Below are 20,437 nucleotides of genomic sequence, written 5' to 3'. Positions count from 1 at the left end.
GAACAGGCTGGGACTCTTTTCTCTAGAAAAGAGAAGACTGAGGGGTGACCTGATAGAGGTCTTTAAGATTATGAAAGGGTTTGACAGGGTAGACATAGAGAAGAACTTTCCACTTGCAGGAGAGACCAGAGCTAGGGGCCATAAATATAAGCTAGCCACTAATAAATACAAGAGGGATTTCAGGAGAAACTTCTTTACCCAGAGAGTGGTTTGAATGTGGAATCGCTACCACAAGTAGCAGTTGAGGCGAATAGCATAGATGCATTTAAGGGGAAGCTAGATAAACACGAGGGAGAAAGGAATAGAAGGATAGGGTTAGATGAAGTAGGGAGGGAGAAGGCTCATGTGGAGTACAAACACTGGCACGGACCTGTTGAGCCGAATGGCCTGTTTCTGTGCTGTACCTTCTATGTAATTATATACACATGTATGGCACATAATGCTTGTTTTAGGTGGCCTCCAGGGACGCCTGAAAAATGGCCTGACCCAATTTTGGGGCGGACGTATCTCAGGTAACCCTGGGGTGCAGGACGTTGGTCCCCAAAACTGGGACTTGTTGCGTCCATTTTACACCTGTAAAACAGGCTAAACGAGGTCCAATTTCTACCCGCAGATGTTCTATTCACTGAGAGCTGCTACATTTTAAAACCACAAATTCATTTCAATCATACCCCTTAACCGTCAAAGAGCAGACACTCATTCCATCTGTATGGAATGTGTGCAGAAGCATGTCCTCTGTATGGGATCCAAGACAGTGCTCAGTATGTCTGAGTATTAAGGAAACAATTCATAAATACCCTCAGGAAAGGACCAGCGGTCATTTCGAATTGTTGTTGTCAGAATCTTTCAGCTTGTGCAGTTAAAGCATGTTACAACAGACACAACGGCCCCGATATTTATGGGGAGGGGACGGGGGAGACTGTCAGCGGGCGGGAAACCCGGAAATACGGGAAAGGCGGATTTAACCGCAGGATCTCATTAGAATTTTTGTATTCGGTTTCCCCCCCGGCAGCTGGACAGATTGAGAGGCGGACTGGATGCCGGGAGGGAAAACCTACTCTACAAGCACTCCTGCTGGGAGGAAGCAGGAGTGCTTCCTCCCAGCTCCCCAATCAAACCTGCTGCGATCTTCTGACCCCCCACCCCGTGCGATCTCTCCACCCCCCCCCCCCCAAGGCGATCCCTCCCCCCTGCGATCTCCAGACCTCCCCCTAGCAATCTTTCCTCCCCTACCCCTCAATCTACCGACCCCTCCCGTGATCCAATCTCTCCACCACCCCCCCCCCCCCCCCGCCCCGTGATCTCTCCCTCCCTCCTTTTCGTTCCCGCTGCGGCCTTGAATAGCAGGCTATCCCACCTGGCAGTCAGCCTGCCTCTCAATCGGGCTGGCTGCCAGGCGGGAAACTGAGTACAAAAATTCTAATGAGGTCCCGCTGTTAAATTTGGCAGGACCTCCAACTTTCTCGTTTCTCCAGATTTCCCGGCTGCTGACAGTCGCTTCCGCTCGCTCCCTGCTTCCCTGTAAATATCGGGGTCTAAGTGTCCTGTGAATTTTTCAGAGTATCTAATTAAGAGGTGATTTTACAAATTTGTGCTTTGACTATCAGGAGCACATATTAAGTATTCAGGGATGCTCATTTCCCCCCCACACGCCCAATTTTCCATCCCTAATGGTGAAGTATCTTTCCTGGCCCCCCAAGTTAGTCACTACACGTGGTGTGAACATGCCCGCTGACCTTGGATTGATTTTCCAATGGTGTGGAGATGGGTGATGCTGGGCTGATGTTGCTGAATGCAGGACAGGAAGATCTGGAGTTGATCATAGTTGTGATAAGTATATCCTGGCCAGCAAGGGCTTGTCTGCAGCACAAAGTTCACCACTGTAGCATTGTAGGGATCCCTAGGGATACTGATAATCGAAACGCTCCTCTGGACTGGCAGGTAACCATCTGCAGTTACCTACAAAGAAGAAAGCACAGAAATTACGATGAAGGAAGTGAGGAGAACGTACATTTATAATTGTTTGTTGGATAGTTGTGGGACATTAAGGTATGTCATTTCCCTCAGTGAAATTGAAGTCTAAATTAGCTTTTATGAGTCAAATGGTACAATATTTCTGCAGATTGAGTCACCTCATACAATATCCCAGTAGATTGAGTCACGTGATACAGTATCCCAGTAGATTGAGTGATGTGATACAATGTTCCAGTAGATTGCATCACATGATACAATATCCCTGCTGATTGAGTTATGTGGAACAGTGTCACTGCAGTACCAGTCACAGGGCTCAACCACTGGTCCCTATCATTTTAGAACTTACAAGCTAGCTCGTCTGCCAATTTTAACGAAAGTCAATATTTGTATATATTTATTATACAGAAATAGTGTGCAGTGTGTTTCCAGGCAGTGATCCATCCCAGAGTTTCAGTAACACTGATAAACAGTCAGAGCTTCACTCTAATGGGTTTATAGCGCTATCTGAATTTTCTGATATGTTTCATTTGATGGTTCTTGAATTGCAGGGAGGGGAGTGACTGGGAGTGGGAGGGAGATGGGGGGATCAGGAGAGGAAGGAAGGGAGGCAATTGGGAGAGGGAGGGTGGGGGGGATAACCAGGAGAGCCGGGAAGCAGCTGGGAGAGGGGGATGACCGGGAGAGGGGTCGCGGCAGCAATCGGAAGGGAGGTTGAGGTAGTGATCGGGAGGGACCTCACAGCTCAACATTCCGGTAAGTATTTTTAAAAAAAGTACTATTTTGGTGGTGGCCTGCGGTGGTCCCTTTAAGGACCGCTGGTTAGGCCACATGTCGACCTGGTTTTCCTGAATGGAGCTGGCCCGGCATCAGCTGCGTTCAGGACAAACCAATTTGGTAAAGGAGGCAAAAAAAAAGTGTTAGGCCCCTTATTCACATACGCAAAGAGGCTAATGCCCGTTTCAGGTGTGGACCCTGGATGCCTCTTTGGATGTCTATACCAATATGGCGGGCAGCGCACCATTGGCTCAGAATGTACGCACGCCACCGGCCCTATTGGACATTTTGACGCCCGTGTCAAGCCTGTAAAACAGGCATAGTGTCATCGAATTTCTAGGCCTCCCCATGTCCATCCAGAAACATTGGTGGAAGCAGAATCCAGAAGAGCTTTCTAAAAGGAAAGTGGATAAATGTTTGAAAAAGTTAAAAAATAGAAGGGTAAGGGGAAAGGGCAGGAGAATGGGATTAATTGGATTTTTTTTTTATTCGTTCATGGGATGTGGGCATCGTTGGCAAGGCCAGCATTTATTGCACATCCCTAATTGCCCTTGAGAAGGTGGTGGTGAGCCGCCTTCTTGAACCACTGCAGTTCTCTCACAGTGCCTTTAGGTAGGGAGTTCCAGGATTTTGACCCAGCGACGATGAAGGAACGGCGATATATTTCCAATTGGATAGCTCTTACAGAGAGCTGGCATAGGCACGATGGGCCAAATAGCCTCCTTCTATGCTGTAAAATACTATGACCTCAAAAATATGGAACTCATTACCTCCCTTATTCTTTCTTTCCTCTTGCAAGTTTGAGTTGCCTAGTCACCACTTCCTGATTTATGCATTCCAACTCTATTTAGCTTTGGTGTCATCCTGGTCTTTAAATTTTGAACCATTAAAAAAAATCTCAGAGCTACATGTCATCACTACACCATCCTTTGATATCTTCCATAGAAAAATTAGACTCCTTAAAATTAAACATGGAAATCTAACAGACTTCTCAATTCAACACCCCAAGAGCAATAGGAATACTCTCATACCTTGTGTATTTTACAGGAAAATTACTTTGATACAGATACAGGAGAGATCGGTAGGGACGGAGGGGGGGGGGGGGGAATTAGAATATTCAGGAAAAATGTGTGTATTACTGGTAAGGTTAGGAAAAAAACCTGTTTATTTTACAGAAACAATTATGTTTATGGAGGGATAATTTCAAAGTTTGCAAATGACACTAAACTCGGAAATGTAGTAAACAGTGAGGAGGATAGTAACAGACTTCAGGAGGACAAAGACAGACTGGTGAAATGGGCAGACACATGATGAAATTTAACGCAGAGAAGTGTGAAGTGATTCATTTTGGTAGGAAGAATGAGGAGAGGCAATATAAACTAAATGGTACAATTTTAAAGGGGTGCAGGTACAGAGAGACCTGGGGGTGTGTGTTCACAAGTCTTTGAAGGTGGCAGGACGAGTTGAGAAGGCTGTTAAGAAGGCATACAGGATTCCTGGCTTTATAAAAAGAAGCATAGAGTACAAAAGCAAGGAAGTTATGCTAAATCTTTATGAAACACTGGTCAGGCCCAGCTGGAGTATTGTGTCCAATTCTGGGCACCACACTTTAGGAAGGATGTCGAGGCCTTAGAGAGGGTGCAGAGGAGATTTACTAGAATAGTACCAGGGATGAAAGACTTCAGTTACGTGGAGAGACTGGAGAATCTGGGGTTTATCACCTTACAGCAGAGAAGGTTAAGGGGCAATTTGATAGAGGTGTTCAAAATCATGAAGGGTCTCGATAGAGTAAATAAGGAGGAAGTGTTTCCAGTGGCAGAAGGGACAGTAATCAGAGGACATGGATTTAAGGTAATTGGCAAAAGAACCAGAGGCAACATGAGGAAACATTTTTTTACGATCTGGAATGCACTGCCTCAAAGGGTGGTGGAAGCAGATTCAATAGTAACTTTCAAAAGGGAATTGGATAAATACTTGAAGTGGTAAAATTTATAGGGCTATGGGGAAAAAGCAGGGAGTGGGACTAATTGGATAGCTCTTTCAAAGAACTGGCACTGGCATGATGGGCCGAGTGACCTTTTTCTGTGCTGTATCATTCTATGATTCTATGTCAGTACAATTTCAGTAAAGTAATTTGGGTGTGACTTTGCAATTTTCTTTTTGTCTTCACTTAAGCTATGAAAATCACAATTCAATTAGAGATCTTTATTATGTCCAGAGGGAAAATTGTGAGCAGTTGACTAGCAGGATGAACTACTGGTGGATACAGGTTTGTCACTTGTGGAAGCAACTTGAGGTGATAAATTGAAGAGTGTGGCACAGCATTAAAGTGTATTAGCTTTAGTGTATTTCTTCTCTGTAGTGTATTGATGCTAATATGCTAGATAACCCCAGTGACAGCACTGGGTGATAAACCAGGACAGGGAAGAAAACTGGAGAAAGAGAGCTCTTACCAGGATGGTGTATTGTCCTGTCAGGAGAAGCCGATAATATTCACCATCCGCGGTGGTGTTGTAAGGTAGAATATTATCACGTCCCTTTATATGGACTGAAGCTCCTTTTATGGGGTTTCCATTAGTGTCAAAGACTCTCCCTTTAATTCCTGGATAATAGAGAAGAGGATTACAGGTACAAGAAGAATTGTAAACGTGCGGACAGTCTGATTGACTGTGGCATCATTTTCTAACATTACGGCCGGGAATTTCCTTGGAGCTGCTCCCGCTCCACCGATGTAACTTCACCAGAAGTGCAGCGGAAATCCCGTTTACGTGCATAAATGGGGTTTCCGTTGCACTTCCGGTTGCCGCTCCGAGGAAATTCTCGGCCTATGATTTGTTGATATCTATCTGTCTATCAGTGCTTTTGTCTATCCATCCATCCATCGCTCCAGATCTCTTTCCCTCTCTTTCCAATTAGAAGCCTTGACTTTGGCATGCATCAATAGGGGAAAATATAGCAACATAGGAACTGGAGTAGGCCATTTAGCCCCTCTAGCCTGTTGTATCTGGGAAATCTCTGCAGGTTGGAGGAGATGTTCATGTGCCTGTAGAGCACAAAGCATGTTGAACTGTTTTTTTTAGTCAGTGGGACATCAAAATTGACATCAACATGACCAGCTTCCACAAAACCAATCAAATCAAAGAAAACAAATTCAAATGCCTTTGAATGGCCATGTTGATTCCCAACTCACTCCACTTTATACCCCTAAAAATATTTATAACATAACAACTTCATAAAAGTTTTGTTTTAAAAAAATCACGAATAAAATCATTTTCTAAACAACTAAAACGATTTCTGCCTTCACAGGACTTTCTTAAGAATCTCAGGCTTGCTTTCTGCTGCCTTTTCCCAGCTTGGTTTGTCCAGCTGTGCCCTCGCTCCTGATATTTTTACGCCCTCCGCGAATGTGACTAACATGTCTTTCAGCGGCCTATTTCAGAGAGTTTTGCTCAGAGGCTGGTGAGAATGTGGAACATGCTGCCACATGGAGTGGTTGAAGCGAATAACATAGATGCATTTAAGGGGAAGCTAGATAAGTACATGAGGGAGAAAGGAATAGAAGGATATGCTGATAGGGTGAGATAAAATAAGGTGGGAGGAGATTCATGTGGAGCATGAACACCAGCACAGACAAGTTGGGCCGAATGGCCTGTCTCTGTGCTGTAACATTCTATGTCATTCTATATAATTCTATGTAATTTTATATAATTCTATACAATTCTATGTAATTCAATGTCATTCCATGCTATTCTAGGTAATTCTATATAATTCTATATAATTCAAGGTCATTCTATATAATTCTATGTCATTCTATGTAATTCTACATACTTTGATGTACTTTGATGTCATTCTATGTAATTCTATATAATCCTAGGTAATTCTATATAATTGTATGTAAGTCAATGTCATTCTATATAATTCCAGGTAATTCTATGTAATTCTATGTCATTCGATGTAATTCTATATAATTCTATGTCATTCTGTGTAGTTCTATATAATTCTATGTCATTTTATATTATTCTACCTAATTCTAGATAATTCTATGTCATTCTATGTAATTCTATATACTTCAATGTCATTTTATATTATTCTACGTAATTCTATATAATTCTATGCCATTCTAAATAATTCTGTCATTCTATATAATTCTATGTAATTATATATAACTCTACGTAATTCTATGTAAGTCTATGTCATTCTATATAATTCTAAGTAATTCTATGTAATTCCATGTCATTCTATGTAATTCCATATTAATTCCATGTCATTCTATGTAATTCTATATACTTCGATATCATTCTATGTAATTCTGTGTAACTGCCCCTGTCCCTCAGTCTCCTGCAGTGTTCACTCATACATTTTCTTCCAGGCCGCTGCTCATGTGCACTCTCAGGGCTGTTGCTCCTGTGGGAGTGAACACATATGGAGCTCTTGCTGGTTTGATTTTGTGTCCTTGTGAGTCAGACTTTTTTCCTGTGGTTTCCTCCTCCCACAATGATTGGATTGAAAGATAATCAGTTAATAAATTGCGGGGCAAAAAAGTGAAAATAATTAATTTTAACAAAACTTTGTTTAAAAAAACACAATTACTGTTGGAACCAAACACTTATTTTGGAATTTACTTCAAAATTATTATTTTTTATTTTTAAAAGGCTTTAAATCACCTTCTTTTCTTTACGTTTTCTGATCACAGATGTTGAGTAATTGAAAATTTCATTTTTGCTCCTTTTTTTTGTTCCGTTCAGTTTTCCACCGCAGTCATAATTCAAATAAACTTTTGTTTTAAATTTATGATAAATGCAGTGTAAATCAGATGGCATAAGTGCACCTGGTGTAAACAGTGACTTATATTGAAATGGTAACTTGTTCAATTTTTTAATTTAAATAATTAAATAGGTTTTAAAGTTTTAAAAAAATTATTTAAATAATAAGTGGGAAACATGTAAATATATCTCAGTTTTCATCATCTTTCTTTCCAATGGTTGAAAGCAGTAAATGGCCATTCCTTGTCTTTCAATGGAAAATGCCTACAAAATTCTGAGAATACTAACCTCTAAAAATGTTTTCAGTGAGTTAAACTCAATGGGCTTGATTTTACGAGTAAATTGCAGGTGCGTTGGGGGCGGGGGGGCTGCGAAAATTGCAGGAATGCAGAGCGGGTTCGGAAGCCGGCTCCAACCCGCTGGCTTCGGTGTTCCCCACGGACGCACCTGTGTACGAGCGGGCATCCCGAATTAAAACCAGCGGGATGATAGTTAAAGAGCCAAATGTACCTCATTGAGGTACTTAAGGCACTTTACTTGTGACAAAAAGAAATGAAATAAATTAAATAAAAAACCACTGCACGAAGTTAAAACACAAAATCAACCTACCTTTCCACCCTGCTCCGACGTCCGATGTCTCCCTCTCCGATCTCCCCCTCTTCATCCCCTGATGTCCCTCCGATCTCCCCTTCTTCACCCCCCCGATGTTCCCCCGATCTCTCTCTCTTCACCCCCCTTAAGTCCCCCCGATCTCCCCTTCTTCACCCCCCCCCCCCCCCCCCCCCGATGTCCCCCTGATCCTCCCCTCTCCACTCCAATCTTCCGCTCTCCCCGCACCGATCTTCCATTCCAGCGCTGGATGACATCTCGCTCTCTCTCTTTCTCTTCCCCCCCCCCTCCCACCCCCCCCACCTCACGTTGCAGCTCCTGACGGCAGCCAGCCTGCCAATCAGACTGGCTGCCGGGCGCGAAACCCGGAGAGCACGTTAATCACCATCAATTACGATGCGATCGGGTGGGAAACGGTAAGTTTTGTTAATTCGGGTTTGCCATGCGCACCTTCACCCACCCCCACCCCGCCTCCTGCTGCCAACCCACCACCATTCCAAAAATTCAGCCCAATGCGTGGTATTATAGGCAGTTAATGCAAGTGTGGGCTGATCACAGAGTTGGAATGATGGGTGGCTGCATGCCTTCTGTTAGGATCAAATTTACTCAGCCTTGTCTGACCTTTAATAGGTACAAGATCTTCAGTATGTCACCAATTTCTCTTCAAAAGGCTTCATAAAATTCAACGGGAAAAAGGAACTCCAAAAACAGTAAGGTGTTGGGACGGTAGGCGACCCACACTTACAAAGAAAAAGGCTCCACTGGCACACACTGATCACTGCTCACTATTAAACAGAGCTGCTCTCTCTATTAGACAACACTGCTCTCTATTGTATATCATTGTTCTTTACTAATCAGCACTGCTCTCTATTGTATATCATTGTTCTTTACTAACCAGCACTGCTCTCTATTAATCATTATTGCTCTTTATTAAACATTTCTGCTCTCTATTAAACAATGCTGCTCTCTATATTAGACAGCACTACTCTCTTTATTAAACGATATTGCTCTCTATCAAACATCTTCTTTCATTCTTTATAACTGGTCGATGTGATGCTGGACTGGAATTGGGCAGGGACTCAGCGGGGCAGGTCCCCATCCAATTTTCCACCCGTGCCAACCTGAGTTTTCCGGCATAATTTGAGACGGTAATCCAGGTCTTGGTGTCTGAAGGGCCGGTACAGAGTGTCCGTGTAGTCTGCCATCTGCCTCTTCACTCAAGTCTGCCCCTCCCCCGTACCGGCTGTATAGGGGAAGCCAATGCGGCAGGCAGGTAAAGGGCAGGGAGAAATGTTTTGTAGGATGAATTGTATTTTATGTTCCCCCTTTATCAATCTCCACGTGCCACCCAGCATCCCAGTGTGTGTAGCCTGCCACAATGCCTGCTGGGGGATGTAGTTCCCCCTTCCCCCACTGGAATCTCATCCCAAGAGGTTGTGCCTCCTTCTCTCCTACATCCTGTGCATGGAATTCCACTCGCATTTACTCCCTCTCTGAGGATTTTCCATGTTACGTTATGAGCTCGTGAATTCCCATTATCTAGAGCCTAGGTGCAATCATTGGGGGCATAAAAGTCTTGTGCATCCCCCATGAATATTTTGGCATGGGTTATGTCCCTCCCCTTTCTCCCCTTGCTCCAAATGCCAGAATTGACCCTGCCATCCCTTCTCCACTCCCCCCCCCTCTTTATAAACGGCCGTACCTCTGATGTGGATGCTCAGCTCAGTACCCAGATGCAGGTGTGAGGCCTCCATAATGTAGCAGGAATGAGGTGGACAATTCAAACGTCAGATAGGGGGGATTCCAGTTGCAATGGAATTGTGAGTAGAGAGCAGCATAGGAAACGGGAAAATAGGGAGGGATTCCTGATATCGGAAAACGGGAGGGGGTTGTAAACACAGGGAACGGGAGGAGGGCCTCTGAGTATGGGAAATAGAAAGGGCATTCCCGACACAGGGAGAAGCAGAAGGGCTTTCCATAACAGGAATGGGAGTGAGAAGTTACATGCACAGGCAATGGGCTGTGATTGTCTGGGAGGAGGAATTGTTGAAATAGGGAAAGTGAACCGAGATTCCCATGGAAGAGTGGGAATATCCTACTTGTTGCTTATCTGATGATTCACCAACAATAGGGTTAACTGTTGAACTACTTTCTTAAGATAAATTGTAGTCTTCAAGCCAAAAATAACTTAGAATGTTTTACTTTATAACTGGAGCTTCAATCAAAGCAGTGTTAAACAAAGGGTTTCATAAGGACTTTGTGCAATTGAGTTTATGAATTTTCCCAAGCAATAAGGGAACAAAGTTTAGCCTGTTTCTGAATTTCCCCGAACCGGGTTCATTCTCTGTCAACAATATTGTAAATAATGGTGGAGAGAGCTACTCCCAGCACGCTCTTGTATCCTTCCTAGTGGTCAGTTTTGAGCAGCAGTGGGCTGGATGCAAATCAAAGTCCTTTCAGCTGCATTTGGTGCATGGCACAGGGAAACCAGTGAATAGGGAGAAAACCAGAAGGAGTCAAATCAAGAAAAATAACATGAAGATCGGGAAAGCATAAGGTTGATTTTTTTTAAGTACATATTTCTGTGGAGATCAGAGAATTAACTAGAAGCAAGCATCGAGTGGAATGCAACAGTTTGTGTTATAGTATCTGTCATTGCAGAAAATATTATTGTAGAAATGATATCACATTTTCATCTGAATGAGTACTCAATATGATTCAATGCGGGTTCCTTTACAACAATCTGCATTTATATAACACCTTCAAGGTAGAAAAACATCCCAAGGCGCTTCACAGAGGCGAAATGAGGCAACAAATGGATGCTGGGCCGAAGAAGATTTTAGGAGGGGGTGACCAAACGCTTGGTTAAAGAGGTGGGCTTTAATGAGAGTCTTAAAGGAGGAGAGGGCTAAATCTGAATGTCATTTCTGCAGCTATATAGTTATGGTTTCAAGCCCCATTTCTGGGCTTGAGAACATAATCTGGGCTGACACTCCAGTGCAGTGCTGAGGGAGTGCTGCATTATCAGAGGTGCTATCCTTTGACTGAGACATTAGGGCTGTTTCGGTCGTTGTTCAAGATCTCATGGCATTATTTGAGCAGGGAGTTTTCTGATGCCCTGGCCAACATTCCTCCTTCAACCAACACTACCAAAAAACCAGATCAGCTGGTCACCCACCTGATAGGATTTCTGGGGTCTTGCTGTGCACAAAATGGCTGCTGCATAACAACAATCATTGCACTTCACTGTCATTCATTGTATATGAAGCACTTCGATGTTTTCTGAGAGATGTGAAAAGGACTAAGCCTTTCTTTCCACTTTCTGCAATGACAACCCCAGTAACACAAATCACCCTCAGCCAGAGGCTTTGCATCCAAGTGTTTTGTTCCAATTTCTTGTGTCCTTTTGACCCTCTCTAATCTCCTGCATCAGCTGCAACTATTTTCCCGGTGATAAGATCGGCATCAATCTCCTTTCAATTACAGTTCACACACGCCGTTTATTTGCCCTGTGTAATTTAAGCATCAAGTCATAAACTTACCGATGTGAACCTGCATTAGGTACCGCACAAGAGGCTTTCTGTTGTCCAGCCAGTGTTGCTGCAGTTCATTCATCGGGGGGTAGAAACAGCAGCTCAGCTCCACTGTAATTTCCATGCACTGTGCCCAAATGTAGTTATAATCCTGCATGGAACCTAAGCAATGATGACATTAGAAATATTTAAACAAATCTTCAGAATTTCTGCAGAAAACAAGAACTAACTACACCTGAACTGCGTGTCGGAATATCTGCTGCGAGTTCCAAAAATGACCGAGGTAGACCTTCCAACTCCTCCTCATTCATAGATTGAAGAATTGCTTGACCTGACAACAGCCAGTTTGTTAAGGTGTCATTAAGAATTCGCCCCGATTCTCTGTACTGATGCAGAAGGATAGATTTTCTGAGTCCTTGCCAGGCACCAGTGTGCATCAGGAAACTGAGAACCACTTGCCCACGTTTAACCTGGTCGCAGCAGAGGTACCTTGTCATGGTGAGGATTCAGAAAATCTACCCGAGCGTTTACATTTATAGTGAGTGTCCTCGTTTATATAGGCCGATAAGCGGTGGCATTGGTTGAACTTTAACCCTTCCAAACTGAAAACCATGACTGATAAATTATAAAACTTGAGTCAATTCCCTGTGGTGCCTACTGGTCGCAGAGAGAATCTCGTGGTTCAGTACTCACTGTGCGGTCAGATTCCATGGTTACCCTGGGCACATACTAAAGTTCCTCTTTTATACAGGCCAATAGGGTGGCAAAGCCCAATGCCCCCAAGGCAACTTCGAGCAACCTGCTAGAAGCAGGGCACTGCTAAAAAAAAATACAGATGGCCTGTCCAAACTATAAGTGTGTGTCAGTAAATTTAAATGACAATGTAAAAATTCTCGCCTATAGAACATTCAATCCCCTGCAATCCCCATTGGGTGCAGAAAACTTCGAGACCACCGTGCTGTCGTACTCTATGGTCACCCAGGCGTTTACCAACATGTTAGTGTTGCACACGAGTTTCAGTATGTCATTTGGAGGCATTCCCTTAACAATCCATCTCACAATGCATCAATTAGTTAACCAGAGATATACTGCCCTAGTTACAGCACTGCAAATGGAGCTCTGTTAACAAACGCTGAGCTCTGTGTATAAGGCTTCTAATAAAATCATTCCTCCTTCATTCAATCCGGGACTGCAAAGAACCTTAAAACAAATTCCATTACTGGACTGTGTCAAGCGCAAGCATCTCTTAACAAAAAGGAAGTTGTATAATTGGCTCATACCATGTAAGGGATACCATTCTACTCCATTGACAATGCCATCCTGAAAATATTTACATTCGCTCTGCCCAGTGTACATGAATGCGTGATTTAGTGAATACACTAACGCAAGATGGTTGAACACATCATTGTCAGGAGTGAGATGACGGTAGGGCTCTCCATTGGCTGTGGCATTATTATATTCCACTGTCATTTCTGTAATTGGAATCAAAATGAAAGTTAATCAGTATTTGTTGACCATTAAAATGCTCCTGCACATACGTTTGATTCTAACTTTTTATTGAGGGTCATGATTCCAACCAGTGTCTTCCTCCAGGAGCATTCCCTGGAATGATGTGACATGCTACACTGTGGAGCGATGCGACTCTGGTTTATGCTCTATGAGCACCAGGCTTCGATCATGTTGCTTTATGTAGCAGCTGAATCAAGCTTGGCACTTCCTTACAGCAAGAGGGACATATTGGACCAATAGTTCCACTGAATATTTCTGATTTAATAGGGCTTAATCAATGAATGCTGTAAATTGTCTGCCTCATAATAGTATTCGCATGCCTTCTTAAGCTGGAGAGCAAGAAAAGGAGAGAGAGAATAGCACTGGGTACCAGCTCAGTCAATGTCCCACTGGGGGGTTTAGAAGCACATGGAGCAACATGTCTGCTGAGAGTCACAGATGACGGGGGGTGGTGGCTTTTTAAAAATTCGTTCATGGGATGTGGGTGTCGCTGGCGAGGCCGGCATTTATTGCCCATCCCTAATTGCCCTGGAGAAGGTGGTGGTGAGCCGCCTTCTTGAACCGTTGCAGTCCGTGTGGTGAAGGTTCTCCGACAGTGCTGTTAGGAAGGGAGTTCCAGGATTTTGACCCAGCGACGATGAAGGAACAACTATATATTTCCAAGTCGGGATGGTGTGTGACTTGGAGGGGAACGTGCAGGTGGCGGTGTTCCCAAGCGCCTGCTGCCCTTGTCCTTCCAGGTGGTAGAGGTTGTGGGTTTGGGAGGTGCTGTCGAAGAAGCCTTGGCGAGTTGCTGCAGTGCATCCTGTGGATGGTACACAATGCAGCCATAGTGCGTCGGTGGTGAAGGGAGTGAATGTTTAGGGTGGTGGATGGGGTGCCAATCAAGCGGGCTGCTTTGTCCTGGATGGTGTTGAGCTTCTTGAGTGTTGTTGGAGCTGCGCTCATCCAGGCAAGTGGAGAGTATTCCATCACACTCCTGACTTGTGCCTTGTAGATGGTGGAAAGGCTATGGGGAGTCAGGAGGTGAGTCACTCGCCACAGAATACCAGCCTCTGACCTGCTCTTGTAGCCACGGTATTTATATGGCTGGTCCAGTTAAGTTTCTGGTCAATGGTGCCCCCAGGATGTTGGTGTTGGGGGATTCGACAATGGTAATGCCGTTGAATGTCAAGGGGAGGTGGTTAGACTCTCTCTTGTTGGAGATAGTCATTGCCTGGCACTTGTCTGGTGCAAATGTTACTTGCCACTTATCAGCCCAAGCTTGGATGTTGTCCAGGTCTTGCTGCATGCGGGCACGGACTGCTTCATTATCTGAGGGGTTGCGAGTGGAACTGAACACTGTGCAATCATCAGCGAACATCCCCATTTCTGACCTTATGATGGAGGGAAGGTCACTGATGAAGCAGCTGAAGATGGTTGGGCCTAGGACACTGCCCTGAGGAATCCTGCAGCAATATCTTGGGACTGAGATGTTTGGCCTCCAACAACCACTACCATCTTCCTTTGTGCTAGGTATGACTCCAGCCACTGGAGAGTTTCCCCCCTGATTCCCATTGACTTCAATTTTACTAGGGCTCCTTGGTGCCACACTCGGTCAAATGCTGCCTTGATGTCAAGGTCAGTCACTATCACCTCACCTCTGGAATTCAGCTCTTTTGTCCATGTTTGGACCAAGGCTGTAATGAGGTCTGGAGCCGAGTGGTCCTGGCGGAACCCAAACTGAGCATCGGTGAGCAGGTTATTGGTGAGTAAGTGCCGCTTGATAGCACTGTCGACGATACCTTCCATCACTTTACTGATGATCGACAGTAGACTGATGGGGCGTAATTGGCCGGATTGGATTTGTCCTGCTTTTTGTGGACAGGACATACCTGGGCAGTTTTCCACATTGTCAGGTAGATGCCAGTGTTGTAGCTGTACTGGAACGGCTTGGCTAGAGGCGCAGCTAGTTCTGGAGCACAAGTCTTCAGCACTACAGCTGGGATGTTGTCGGGGCCCATAGCCTTTGCTGTATCCAGTGCACTCAGCCATTTCTTGATATCACGTGGGGTGAATCGAATTGGCTGAAGGCTGGCTTCTGTAATGGTGGGGATGTCGGGAGGAGGCCGAGATGAATCATCCACTCAGCACTTCTGGCTGAAGATGGTTGCAAACGCTTCAGCCTTGTCTTTTGCACTCACGTGCTGGACTCCGCCATCATTGAGGATGGGGATGTTTACAGAGCCTCCTCCCCCCGTTAGTTGTTTAATTGTCCACCACCATTCACGACTGGATGTGGCAGGACTGCAGAGCTTCGATCTGATCCGTTGGTTGTGAAATCGCTTAGCTCTGTCTATGGCATGTTGCTTCTGCTGTTTAGCATGCATGTAGTCCTGAGTTGTAGCTTCACCATGTTGGCACCTCACTTTTAGGTACACTTGGTGCTGCTCCTGGCATGCTCTTCTGCACTCCTCATTGAACCAGGGTTCAACCCCTGGCTTGTTGGTAATGGTAGAGTGAGGAATATTCTGGGCCATGAGGTTACAGATTGTGGTGGAATACAATTCTGCTGCCGCTGATGGCCCACAGCGCCTCATGGATGCCCAGTTTTGAGCTGCTAGATCTGTTCTGAATCTATCCCATTTAGCACGGTGATAGTGCCACACAACGCGTTGGATGGTGTCCTCAGTGTGAAGATGGGATTTTGTCTCCACGAGGACTGTGCGGTGATCACTCCTACCAATACTGTCATGGACAGATGCATTTGCGACAGGTAGATTGGAGAGGATGAGGCCAAGTAAGTTTTTCCCCTCGTGTTGGTTCGCTCTCCACCTGCCTCCAACTATGTCCTTCAGGACTCGGCCAGTAGTGGTGCTACTGAGCCACTCTTGGTGATGGTCATTGAAGTCCCCCACCCAGAGTACATTCTGTGCCCTTGCTACCCTGAGTGCTTCCTCCAAGTGGTGCTCAACATGGAGGAGGACTGATTCATCAGCTAAGGGAGGGCAGTAGGTGGTAATCAGCAGGAGGTTTCCTTGCCCATGTTTGACCTGATGCCATGAGATCCAGAGTCAATGTTGAGGACTCCCAGGGCCACTCCCTCCTAACTGTATATCACTGCACCGCCACCTCTGGATGGTCTGTCCTGCCGGTGGGACAGGACATACCCAGGGATGGTGATGGAAGAGTCTGGGACGTTAGCTGAAAGGTATGATTCTATGAGTATGGCTATGTCAGGCTGTTGCTTGACTAGTCTGTGGGACAGCTCTCCCAATTTTGGCACAAGTCCCCAGATGTTCGTGAAGCAGACTTTGCAGGGTTGACTGGGCTTGGTTTGCCTTTGTCATGTCCGGTGCCTAGCTGGTCCATCCAGTTTTATTCTTATTATGACTTTTTTTAGCGAGATTGTACAACTGAGTGTCTTGCTAGGCTATTTTGGAGGGCAATTAAGAATCAACCACATTGCTGTGGGTCTAGAGTCACATATAGGCCAGACTGGGTAAGGACGGCAGGTTTCCTTCCCCTAAAGGACATTAGTGAACCAGATGGGTTTTTACAACAATCCAGTAGTTTCAAGGCCACCATTACTAATACTAGTATTTTTAAGTCCAGATTTTATTTAATTAATTGAATTTAAATTCACCAGCTGCCATGGTAGGATTTGAACTTATAACTTCGGATTATTAGCCCAGGCCTCTGGATTACCAGTCCAGTAACATAAGCACTATGCTACCGTACCCGTACCGGCTACAAATGGCTCTAGCTAATGTTGTGATCTGGAATACACTGTCTGAAAGGACGGTGGAAGTGGATTCAATAGTAACTTTCAAAAGGGAACTGGATAAATATTTGAAAAGGAAAAATTTGCAGGGCTGCGGAGAAAAAGCAAGAGAGTGGGACTAATTGGATAGCTCTTTCAAAGAGCCAGCACAGGCATGATGGGCTGCATGGCCTCTTTCTGTGCTGCATGATTCTATGATATTGAAGTGCCACTGTTGTGTTTCTGTGTGTTAACCAACACCTTGTGGGATTGTGGGTTGACAGCACTTGCACTGCACTTTATAATCACGGCATTTCAACTAATGATACAAATGAAACCTTAGGTTAATCTTAGGAAAAAGGGAAGCTCCATTTAAGTGCAACTGCAACAAGATCGAGTTCGGCTAAAAGGAGCCGTACCACAGCTAAAATCATTGCAACTGTAGCTGTTGAAGCCCTGAACAATCTGTGTTACTCAGTCCCTAATCCATTACATAGAATTACATAGAATGTACAGCACCGAAACAGGTCATTCGGCCCAACAGGTCCCCACCGGTGTTTATGCTCCAGACGAGCCTCCTCCCTCCCTACTTCATCTAATCCTATCAGCATATCCTTCTATTCCTTTCTCCTTCATGTGTTTATATAGCTTCCCCTTAAATGCATATATGCTATTTGCCTCAACTACTCCATATGATAGCAAGTTCCACATTTTAACCACTCTCTGGTAAAGAGGTTTCTCCTGAATTCCCTATTGGCTTTATTAGTGACTATCTTATATATATGGCCCCTAGTTCTGGTCTCCCCCGCAAGTGGAAATTTCTTCTCTATGGTTACCCTATCAAACTCTTTCATAATCTTAAAGACCTCTATCAGGTCACCCCTCAGTCTTCTCTTTTCTAGAGAAAAGAGCCCCAGCCTGTTCAACCTTTCCTGATAGGTTTAACCTTTCAGTTCTGGTATCATCGTAGTAAACCTTTTTTGCACCTTCTCCAGTGCCTCTACATCCTTTTTATAGTGTGGAGACCAGAACTGTTCACAGTTCTCCTAGTGTGGTCTAACCAAGGTTCTATGCAAGTTTAACATAACTTCTCTGCTTTTCAATTCTATCCCTCTAGAAATGAACCCCAGTGCGTTGTTTGCTTTTTTTATGGCCTTATTAACCTGCGTTGCTACTTTTAGTGATTTGTGTATCTGTAGCCCAGATCCCTCTGCTCCTTTACCCCATTTAGACTCTTATTATCCAAGCAGTATGTGGCCTCCTTATTCTTCCTACCAAAACGTAATACCTCACACTTATCTATATTGAAATCCATTTGTCAATTACACGCCCATTCTGCAAGATTATTAATGTCTTCCCGTATTTTGTCGCAGTCCTCCTCGGTATTAACTATAACCCCCAATTTGGTGTCATCCACAGCAATACCCTGACAGAACTGTGTTTGCAGTTTCTGATGCTCTTGGCAGGAATCCTGGCAGAGAAAGAGAGAACCTGAAGGATCAATAAAGGCGCGGAGAGAGACCAGACCTGAACGATCAATAAAAGGCGCGGAGAGAGAGCAGACCTGAAGGATCAATAAAGGGGCGGAGATAGAGCGGACCTGAAGGATCAATAAAAGGCGCGGAGAGAGAGCAGACCTGAAGGATCAATAAAAGGCGCGGAGAGAGAGCAGACCTGAAGGATCAATAAAAGGTGCGGAGAGAGAGCAGACCTGAAGGATCAATAAAAGGCGCGGAGAGAGAGCAGACCTGAAGGATCAATAAAAGGCGCGGAGAGAGAGCAGACCTGAAGGATCAATAAAAGGCTCAGAGAGAGAGCAGACCTGAAGGATCAATAAAGGGGCGGAGATAGAGCGGACCTGAAGGATCAATAAAAGGCGCGGAGAGAGAGCAGACCTGAAGGATCAATAAAAGGTGCGGAGAGAGAGCAGACCTGAAGGATCAATAAAGGGGCGGAGATAGAGCGGACCTGAAGGATCAATAAAAGGCGCGGAGAGAGAGCAGACCTGAAGGATCAATAAAAGGTGCGGAGATAGAGCAGACCTGAAGGATCAATAAAAGGCTCAGAGAGAGAGCAGACCTGAAGGATCAATAAAAGGCGCGGAGAGAGAGCAGACCTGAAGGATCAATAAAAGGGGCGGAAGGAGACCAGACCTGAACAATCAATAAAAGGCGCGGAGAGAGAGCGAACCTGAAGGATCAATAAAAGGTGCGGAGAGAGAGCAGACCTGAAGGATCAATAAAAGGCTCGGAGAGAGTGCAGACCTGAAGGATCAATAAAAGGGGCGGAGAGAGAGCAGACCTGAAGGATCAATAAAAGGGGCGGAGAGAGAGCAGACCTGAAGGATCAATAAAAGGGGCGGAGAGAGAGCAGACCTGAAGGATCAATAAAAGGCACGGAGAGAGTGCAGACCTGAAGGATCAATAAAAGGGGCGGAGAGAGAGCAGACCTGAAGGATCAATAAAAGGGGCGGAGAGAGAGCAGACCTGAAGGATCAATAAAAGGGGCGGAGAGAGAGCAGACCTGAAGGATCAATAAAAGGCGCGGAGAGAGAGCAGACCTGAAGGATCAATAAAGGCCCGGAGAGAGAGCAGACCTGAAGGATCAATAAAAGGGGCGGAAGGAGACCAGACCTGAACGATCAATAAAAGGCGCGGAGAGAGAGCGAACCTGAAGGATCAATAAAAGGCTCAGAGAGAGAGCAGACCTGAAGGATCAATAAAAGGCACGGAGAGAGAGCAAACCTGAAGGATCAATAAAAGGCCCGGAGAGAGAGCGAACCTGAAGGATCAATAAAAGGCCCGGAGAGAGAGCAGACCTGAAGGATCAATAAAAGGCACGGAGAGAGAGCAAACCTGAAGGATCAATAAAAGGGGCGAAGAGAGAGCGAACCTGAAGGATCAATAAAAGGGGCGGAGAGAGAGCAAACCTGAAGGATCAATAAAAGGCCCGGAGAGAGAGCAAACCTGAAGGATCAATAAAAGGCCCGGGGAGAGAGCAAACCTGAAGGATCAATAAAAGGGGCGGAGAGAGAGCAGACCTGAAGGATCAATAAAAGGCACGGAGAGAGAGCAGACCTGAAGAATCAATAAAAGGCCCGGAGAGAGAGCGGACCTGAAGGATCAATAAAAGGCTCAGAGAGAGAGCAGACCTGAAGGATCAATAAAAGGGGCGGAGAGAGAGCAGACCTGAAGGATCAATAAAAGGTGCGGAGAGAGAGCAGACCTGAAGGATCAATAAAAGGCCCGGAGAGAGAGCAGACCTGAAGGATCAATAAAAGGCGCGGAGAGAGAGCAGACCTGAAGGATCAATAAAAGGCGCGGAGAGAGAGCAGACCTGAAGGATCAATAAAAGGGGCGGAGAGAGAGCAGACCTGAAGGATCAATAAAAGGCTCAGAGAGAGAGCAGACCTGAAGGATCAATAAAAGGGGCGGAGAGAGAGCAGACCTGAAGGATCCATAAAAGGCTCAGAGAGAGAGCAGACCTGAAGGATCAATAAAAGGGGCGGAGTTAAGTTTCTTTGTACCCCCTCT

General features: G+C 45.1%; 1 protein-coding gene across 4 annotated transcripts in view; it reads right to left on the bottom strand.

Moving 5' to 3' along the window:
- The window catches only part of LOC137345020 (carboxypeptidase D-like), a 212,676-nt gene that overhangs the window by 25,353 nt on the left and 166,886 nt on the right, over positions 1 to 20,437 (bottom strand). For all 4 annotated transcript variants that reach the window (XM_068008366.1, XM_068008367.1, XM_068008365.1 and 1 more), the window contains 4 exons: positions 12,934 to 13,125; positions 11,663 to 11,815; positions 5,202 to 5,350; positions 1,737 to 1,959 (listed from right to left, as the gene is read on the bottom strand). In XM_068008366.1, the coding sequence (XP_067864467.1) occupies positions 1,737 to 1,959; positions 5,202 to 5,350; positions 11,663 to 11,815; positions 12,934 to 13,125 (717 nt within the window). The remainder of the gene's footprint in view (positions 1 to 1,736; positions 1,960 to 5,201; positions 5,351 to 11,662; positions 11,816 to 12,933; positions 13,126 to 20,437) is intronic.

Source organism: Heptranchias perlo, chromosome 28 (genome assembly GCF_035084215.1).
Source record: "Heptranchias perlo isolate sHepPer1 chromosome 28, sHepPer1.hap1, whole genome shotgun sequence".
NCBI lineage: Eukaryota > Metazoa > Chordata > Chondrichthyes > Hexanchiformes > Hexanchidae > Heptranchias > Heptranchias perlo.
This window is presented reverse-complemented; position numbering and strand designations above follow the sequence as displayed.